The sequence below is a fragment of the Eschscholzia californica genome, unplaced genomic scaffold (assembly GCF_041429995.1).
Source record: "Eschscholzia californica isolate CP2 unplaced genomic scaffold, dmEscCali1.0.p SCAF_2, whole genome shotgun sequence".
NCBI classification, from domain to species: Eukaryota; Viridiplantae; Streptophyta; class Magnoliopsida; order Ranunculales; family Papaveraceae; genus Eschscholzia; species Eschscholzia californica.
Genome location: NW_028238309.1, coordinates 49,982,194 through 49,991,415, shown reverse-complemented (window position 1 = coordinate 49,991,415; position 9,222 = coordinate 49,982,194). Strand labels below are relative to the sequence as shown.

At 34.4% G+C, this 9,222-nt stretch overlaps 1 protein-coding gene across 1 annotated transcript; it reads left to right on the top strand.

Annotated features, from left to right (window-relative positions):
* The first annotated feature begins 260 nt into the window (after positions 1 to 260).
* Positions 261 to 6,198, top strand: LOC147558712 (receptor-like protein EIX2). The gene is made up of 3 exons (XM_086659078.1): positions 261 to 444; positions 585 to 745; positions 3,301 to 6,198. The coding sequence occupies exons 1-3, from the start codon at positions 261 to 263 to the stop codon at positions 6,196 to 6,198; spliced, it is 3,243 nt and encodes a 1,080-aa protein (XP_086515204.1).
* The last annotated feature ends 3,024 nt before the right edge of the window (positions 6,199 to 9,222 follow it).

The window sequence follows — 9,222 nt, the reverse complement described above, 5'->3', positions numbered from 1 at the left end:
TCCTTCAATAAAGATTTCTTTTCGCCCGAGGACGTAGGCTTTAAAGCCGAACCTCGTTAAATTCTGTTCGCATATTTGATTTTGACTTAGCTTTTCGATTAATCTTCATAATCGGATCAATTTCTGGGTAGGTTCGATAGCTTCCGCGACTTTCAGTTATAACATTAACTTTCTTTCTTGCTGCATTTTTTTTAGTCGGACCAGATTACAATAACTTCAGTTTTGGTTTTGTTTGTAAGGAAAGGGAGAGACAAGCTCTGATGTCCTTTAGAGAAGATTTAAAATCTCAAGATGATTCATTCTTCCATGACATTTTACATATTCTATTTAAGAAGAACATATTATCTACTTGGGATGGTAAAGAATGTTGCAATTGGACAGGAGTGGTTTGCAATCCGAAAACGGGAAATTTTGTTGAACTTCATCTTCAAAACTTATCACTAGGTGGTTTTAAATCCTTCTTTGCTTCAATTAATTAAAACATTTAAATTATTTGAACTTAAGTTTGAATAATTTTGATGGTATTCATATACCTTATTTCTTGGGGTCGCTCCATAATTTGAGATATCTCGATCTACACGAAGCAACTTTTGGTGGAATTATTCCTCAGGAAATTGGAAATTTATCCAATATTCATTTTCTTGATATTAGTAACAACTACCAGCTAGATGTTAGTGATATTCAATGGCTCTCTCATCTTTCTTCTCTCCAACATCTTGACATGAGTTTTGTGAACCTCAGCAGGGTAAGTCATTATTCTTGGATATTAGTAACAACTACCAGCTAGATGTTAGTGATATTCAATGGCTCTCCCATCTTTATTCGAGTTACGTCTAGATTCATCCACATTACCAACTCTTCCACACATAAACTTTACATCTCTTTCAATTCTTGGATAACAATATTAATTCTTCATTACCTCCGTGGTTATATAGTCTTACTAGACTTGAAGAACTTTGTCTAAGTGAGAATAATTTCTACGGAACGATTTCAACAGATATTGGTTATCTCACTTCAATCAAGAGTGCCTTTAAACCCAACACTATATCAAACTCATAAGGATAACAACCAAGCTATATAATTGGTTGATCATAGTTAATGTTTACTATTTTATTAGTAGTTCTGGTTATAATAATTCCAACATAACAAAAGGTGTTGGAGGCAGAGGGATGAACTTGCAAGCATACTGCATCACATTTTTTTTCATAAACCTTCCATATTGTTTTGTTATCAACTCAACTCTTTTAAGTTGTTTGAGGGGCAACTACGCAGGTACAGCCCTTTCAACACGCCTGGCCTAATTGTGTACTAATGTGCCTCTATTAAGATGACGCAAATGAAAGAAAACACAAGTAATATCAGTGAGTCTTCATGACTAGCATTGGCATTTCTACATAAAAAAGCCACAAGAAATCCTGTCAAACAGAGAGAAAAAGCTTTGGTCACTGACATCCTAATTTACGTATTGTGCTTTTCTTATGGGTTCTAGGTAAATTGATATTGAATTTGGGGATTAAAGGGCGAAGAAAGTGGTTTAAAGGAGTAACAAACAAAGAAATTGGTTTTGGAGGGATAATGGCTGGTTCTTCCTCTTACAGTCGCCTCAAATGAGTTTGGAGGACCACTTTTATTTATCTCACCACTGTTGGAGGACCTATGGTTGTTCAAGGTGCATCTTGCACGTGTAGCGCCCCTTCAAACACGCTCTTCTTCACTTGTATTATGTACTCTCTATTAAGATAATGCAAGAAAGAAAATCAAACCACAAAAAACACAAATTACAATTAAAATAAGTTAGGAGATAACTCATCAACTAAAATATTAACTTTGCTCCACACATCTAGTACTGATACTCTAGGCAAATTAACTGGGTGGGCAGAAAATTCATCGTTCGTCTTTGAAAAGACTCATTCAAACTAGGTCAGTTTGCATCCAAAATAATTATCAGTAGAAGTCTTGGTGACAAGCTAGCATTGAAATTTCTACATAAAGAAGAAGACACAAGATGAAATCTTAAAACATTTATTGTGAATAGTCAGAAAATTAGAATGAGAAAATAATGAGTTCAATAGAACCCATTCAAAGGATTGAATAAAAAATTTAACAAGTCAGAAAATTCTACAGATTCTAAAGAGTGACCAATCCATTATACTCTGATAATATTTGTAAGTCCCAATCAGATAGTTGGACTACTGAATAGAAATAGAATCTAGCTCAAGTTTACACCGAGAAATAATGTTTCCTAAAAATAACTACCAATGGAGACGACTAGGAGAAATGATGCGAACATGACAAAGAAATTGGAGGCAGAGGGATGAACTTGCAAGCATGTGCTACTTGACGCTTAACATACTACATCACATTTTTTTCATGAAAAGTTAAAACTTCCATATTTTTTTCTTATCAAGTTAACTCTTTTAAGTTGTTCCGGGGCTCTTTCAACACAAAAAGAAAAAAAATTGTTCCAGGGCTTTCAACTGAATTTTTTTTGTCGTTTCTACATAAAGAAGACACAAAAATAAAAGGCTGTTCGAGGGGGAAGCTACACAGGTTAAGCCCCTTCAAACACGCTTGGCCTAATTGTGTACTTATATGCCTCTATTAAGATATTGCCAACGAAAGAAAACACAACTAATATCGGCGAGTCTTCATGACTAGCATTTACGTAAAGAAGACACAAAAAATCTTATCAAACAGAAAGAAAAAGCTTCCATCACTGTCGTAATTGACAATGTCATAGCTTCGGTCACTGTCATATTCCTAAGAGGCATCCAAGCTACCCTATAGTTTATTAATTATATCCTTAATACCCCAAGTCCAATAAATCATATATTCTACCTCCAATGTTAATCGTGCTTGGAGTCTCTAGGATTTTGGAGTAAATTTGATACCCAATGAGCTAGCAGTTGTTGGTAAATCAAACCCATTGAGAGGGCCGACGAATAATCAAACCTAACAAGGTAGAAAAGTCTGAAAACTTGAGAAAAGCCTCCAAATAATTTCATTGTCCCAATCTTTGCAAGTTTTAATGGAGCCATACTAATTTATTAGTCTCTTTGTGGCCATAACATCTTAAGATATTACACTCCACGAAGAATTGATTGATTGTACAGAAACCCGAGTCTTGAGACTGATTACCGATTGAAGGTCGTGTTGACTCGAAAATTCACAATTCAGCTAAAAAATAGAATACAGTATGAGAGGTCCTAAGACGCGGAAACTTTAGATTTTCTGTGTGTTTCTATATATATATTAACAATTTAGTTTGAAAACATAGTTAATTTCTGGTTTTGATTTCAGTTCTTAATAATGGAGTCGAGATCTATTTTTCTAGCTTCCTTTCTTGCTGCATTTTTCTTATTCGGAACAGATTACAACAACTTCAGTTTTGGTTTTGTTTGTAAGGAAAGGGAGAGACAAGCTCTTTTGTCCTTCATAGCAGATTTAACATATCCAGATGATTCAATGTTCGTTGAAATTCTAAATACTCTGCTTAAGAAGAATAAGAAGAATATATTATCTACCTTGGGTGGTAAAGAATGTTGCAATTGGCCAAGAGTGGTTTGCAATCCGAAAACGGGAAATATTGTAGAACTTCATCTTCAAGAGTTATCACTTGGTGGTAAGTTAAATCCTTCCCTGCTTGAACTAAAACATTTATATCATTTGAACTTAAGTGGGAACCATTTTCATGGTATTGAGATACCTTCTTTCTTGGGCTCCCTCCATAATTTGAGATATCTCGATATTCATAGAGCAGGTTTTGGTGGAATAGTTCCTCAGGAACTTGGAAACTTATCCAATCTTCATTTTCTTGATATTGGTGATAGTTCCTATTACCCCAACCCGCTGGATTTGGGTGATCTTCAATGGATCTCTCATCTTTCTTCTCTCCAACATCTTCACATGAGTTCTTTGAACCTCAGCAGGGTAAGTGACAAATGGATACATGTGATTAACATGCTCCCATCTTTAGTCGAGTTACGTCTTGCTGGTTGTCATCTAGATTCATCCATAGTACCAACTCTTCCACACATAAACTTTACATCTCTTTCCATTCTCGATCTTTCTTATAACGATATGAATTCTTCATTACCTGCATGGTTGTATAATCTTACTAGACTTGAAGAACTTTATCTAAGTCACAATAATTTCTACGGAACGATTTCAAAAGATATTGGTTGTCTGACTTCCATCAAGAGCCTGATATTATCCTATAACGACTTTGAAGGAGAGATACCAAATACCTTAGGAAATCTATGCCACTTGCAGGAATTAAACTTGGGAATGAACAAACTTCGTGGAGATATATCTGGATTTTTAATAAATTCATCTGGATGTAACAACAACAGTTTGAAGTCGTTGGATTTATCAAATAACATTAATCTTTCTGGCCCTTTGCCTGAGCAATTGGGGAAATTACAGAATCTCGAATACCTCTTTCTCTATGGTAACTCCTTTTCTGGTTCAATTCCCTCGTCGTTAGGAAGATTATCATTGTTAAGGGATTTACAATTTCAAAATAATGAATTCAATGGATCATTGCCGGAAACAATAGGGAATCTCTCAAGTTTGGAAACATTCATAATCTCTGATAATGACTTACAGGGTGTTGTAACTGATGTTCACTTCGCCAATCTCCTAAGATTAAAAGAGTTACAAATTGATTCAGTTAATTTGAAGGTGAGATCTGCTTGGGTACCTCTTTTTCAACTCGAACGATTATCATGTAGAAATTGTCACATAGGATCTCCATTTCCCCAATGGTTAAAAACACAAACAAAATTAACCCATATTGATTTATCCAACGCAAGAATTTCAGGTACAGTCCCTACTTGGTTTTGGAACATGTCTTCTCAAATGAATCGCTTGAATCTAGGCCAAAATCGACTCACTGGAGAATTGCCAAAGTTATTGAAACTCAGTTCTGGTTTTTCCTCACAGATTAATTTGAGTTCCAACCATTTTAATGGCCCACTCTGTTGTGTATCTGGTGTTTCAGAACTTGATCTTTCTCACAACTTCTTAACCGGTCCTATTTCCTCGTTCCGATGTCATTCAGAGTTTGGCGAAATGGATAGTTTAAAATATCTTGATCTCTCAAACAATGCCCTGTTAGGAGAGATTCCAGAATGTTGGTTTCACTCATTAGATTTGTTATTGCTAAAGTTAGAAAGTAATAAGTTAACCGGAAAAATTCCAAACTCTATTGGTTCTTTAGTTCAATTACAATCCTTGCATTTGGGTAATAATTCTTTATCCGGTGAAGTACCTCAGTCATTGCGAAACTGTACCATGTTAATAGTGATTGATCTTGGCGAGAATAAATTCAGTGGAAGCATATCAACATGGCTGGGAGCAGACTTTGCAAATCTTATACTTCTTAGGTTGCATCTAAATAAGTTCAGTGGTAGTATTCCAGAAGAACTTTGTAACCTTACTTTACTACGAATACTGGATATTGCCTATAATAGATTATCAGGATCAATTCCAAGATGTTTCAGCAATTTAAGTGCCATGGCTTTGAAGCAAGAACCAAGCACCCACAGTTTAGCCAGTGACGAAAGCACTTCGCTGGTGACAAATGGAAGACAATATGAGTATAGAAACTTTCTTATACTATCACTTGTTACAACCATGGATCTTTCAAGAAACAACTTATCCGGGGAAATTCCTCAAGATCTAACGACACTTCATGAGTTACGATATTTGAACTTATCTGAAAATCATCTTACAGGAAAGATCCCAGATGAAATAGGCAAGATGAGCATACTGGAATCTCTTGATTTGTCAAGCAACAACCTTTCAGGTGTAATTCCTCAAAGCATTATAGAGTTGTATTCTATGAATCACTTGAACTTGTCGTACAATAACTTGTCAGGTGAAATTCCTACGGGTAACCAATTGCAAAGCTTTACGGAACTGAGTTATCTTGGCAACCCTGAACTCTGTGGTTTTCCAGTCAAGAACTGCAATGGCAATGAACACACTCAACCGTCCGGAAATCGTGAAGGAAAACAAGATGATGAGGATGATTGGCTTGAGATGAAGTGGTTTTATATTAGTGCTATATTGGGTTTTGTAACAGGTTTTTGGGGTTTGTGTGGGGTGTTATTATGGAAGCAATCTTGGAGACATGCTTATTTTGGGTTCATTACTTCTATGACACAAAAGCTCTTTAAGTTTTGCACATGGTAGTTTGGAAATATGTATCGATATGGTAAGAATATTTCAAATAACACACCAATCTCAATTACAATGAAACTTTGGATCTTAAGGTTGTGATGGTTTTGTTTCTTCTTTTTTGTGTAATCTCATTAGTTCTGGTCTGATGACTTGTTTTAACCGCCTCATATGAAACCCTAGATTGTTTTAACCTTTGTTACACTAATCAAGACAAAATCTGATTCTACCCTAGATTGTTTGATTCTTCAAAAATGGAATATTCTTGCCAAAACATGTTGATGTGTATGCCAAAACATGTTGATGTGTATAATAAACCGTCCTCTATCTCACAAAAAAAAACCGTCCTCTTCAAATCTTGCATTTCTTTTGTATCCTGATGGTAATGAAACAATCTAGGGTAGAATCAGATTTCAAGACATTGGAGGACACTTAAGACAAAATGTTCCAAAGACATTTCAACACATTGAATCCATGGACAAAATGTGTAGTCCACTAATAATAATAATAATAATAATAATAATAATAATAATAATAATAATAATAATAATAATATTATTAATAATATGTTGAAATGTCCCCATATGAAATAATATATTTGTACTCATATTTCAATAATATATTTTTCGACTTTTGTAGACATTTGTGGATATCTGAGGACATTGATGGCAATTGGTAGACATTTATTATTCTAATGATATCATTATTGTCTAATCATATGAAATAATATATTTGTACTATTACTTTGAAAATAAATTTTTCGACTTTCGTAGACATCCGTAAATATCTGTGGACATTGATAGATATTTAGTCGATATTTATTATTTTAATATTATTACTGTCTTACCATATGAAATAAAAAAAAACTTAATTAATATTTTCAAATATATATTTTTCAACTTTCGTAGACATCCATAGATATCTGTGGACATTGATGGACAATTGGTAAATATTTATTATTTAATATAGTTAATATAATAATATAATATAATATAATATAATAGTTTTAATAATAATAATAATACTAATAATAATAATAATAATAATACAATAATATAGTAACATAATAATAAGATAATATTATTATAATACGATTTGATGATAATTATTATTTTTCTTATCTTCCTTACTCAAATGTCGCCAAGTGTCCATAAGTGTCTTCCATATTCTGAGAGACATTTCTCTCCAAAAGCTCTCCAAATTTACACTAAAATGTCTCCAAAACTAATTTGTCTTGAAATGTCCCTATTTTCGTGTCCCAAACGAATAACACAGACATTTGGTGATATTTGAAATGTCCCCAACCAATAACACGAACATTTGGTGACATTTGAAATGTCTCCAACCAATAAGTGTCCATGGACACCCGATGGTCATAACGGTCGGACCGAGATAAAAAGTGTCCATGGACACCCGACCGTCCGCCAATTCTTTCGACCGAGACCGTCCGCCAATTCTTTCGGGCCAATTCGAAGTCAGTTAAACTCCACAATCATTATGACTGTTGACCCAACATCCATGGTGACTGTTCTCAGTTTATAAAAGACTTATAACTCAGACTGAAAATAAATCACTTCGAAGTAAACACATATCCAGAGAAGGAATTAAGTAAAAGTTCGTATTGCTTGCAAGAGTTCGCCCAATTTCGGATCGGAAAGGTAAAACAGCTATATCCTGGGAGGCAAATCGCACTATTGGTTCAAAATACTGTGCGACTATTGTCTTAAGGAAAGAGTGACCAACTCGCCTCTGTCCTTCATTAATTTATATCATCTGTAAATTTAATTTGTTAGATAAGTTTATCATTGTTCTGAAATTCAGAACAATACGACTTATAGTCAGAACTCTGACTTTTTATGATCAGTATACCGATAATAAAGATCTTAAGACAATATTTCCTGAGTTTAGGTTACTGATTTGTGTGTATTTTATGTGATAAGAAAGTAATGGCCTCAAACAATGATTTCATCTGTGTCACTGCTTCTGGTCCATCCACCCACGGAGAGAAACAAGACAAATTCAAGGGGAATGATTTCAAACGTTGGCAACAGAAGATGTTGAGAATGGTTTAGATGATAGTCTATACAATGTGTATTGTGTTTTTGAGACATCAAAAGGATTGTGGGGGACATTAGCCAACAAGTATAAAGCCGAGACTACAGGTATGAAATTTTTTATTGTAGGTCGATTTTTGGACTTCATAATGACTGGTTCAAAACCAGTCGTAATGCAAGTTCAAGAATTTCAGATTATATTACAGGAGTTGAAGGCTGAAAATATAGGGACTAATGAAGCCTTCCAAGCCAGAGCAATGATTGAAAAATTACCCCCTGCTTGGAAAGACTTCATTAATTACCTGAGACACAAAAACAAAGATACGAGTCTCGAAGAATTAATATTGAAACTCCGAGTTGAGGAGGACAGTGGACTTGAAGAGAAGAAAGCAAAGAAACTTTCTTAGGAGGCCAAAGTTAATGTAATTGAAGGTGAACCAAAATAGAAGTGAAAACACTCAAAGAGAGAAACAGGTAAGCCGGCGAAATCAAAATTCAAAGGTGACTATTTTAACTGCGGTAAAAAATGACACCTTGCCAAGGATTTTCGCTCAAAAAATGGCAGGATAAATAAAAAGAAAAAGACGAAGCAACAAGTGATGTAGATTGTTGCGGAAGCGAATTAACTAAAGAACTCATTACTAAATAACTAAATTAAACAAGATTAAACTAAATAATAAGAAGAAGAATAATGCAATCAAGGAGGATTTTATTCGATATTCAATTCAATGATTCAATAGACAGACTGAACTTCTCTTTTATAGAGATTAATATTTTCTAGATAGACTCAAATAAGGAAGAAAATAAAAAGAAGATAACAACTTATGGACACTTTCCTTGATTGCTAGGACTCTTAATTATAGAAACTTATAATACTTAAATACGGAAACTATATTAATATAGCAACTTAGCCGTTTGGCTCTATAGCGTCTTGGCCGAGAGGCCCACTCGCCGGATGGTCTCCATCATACTCCCCCACGGAGGC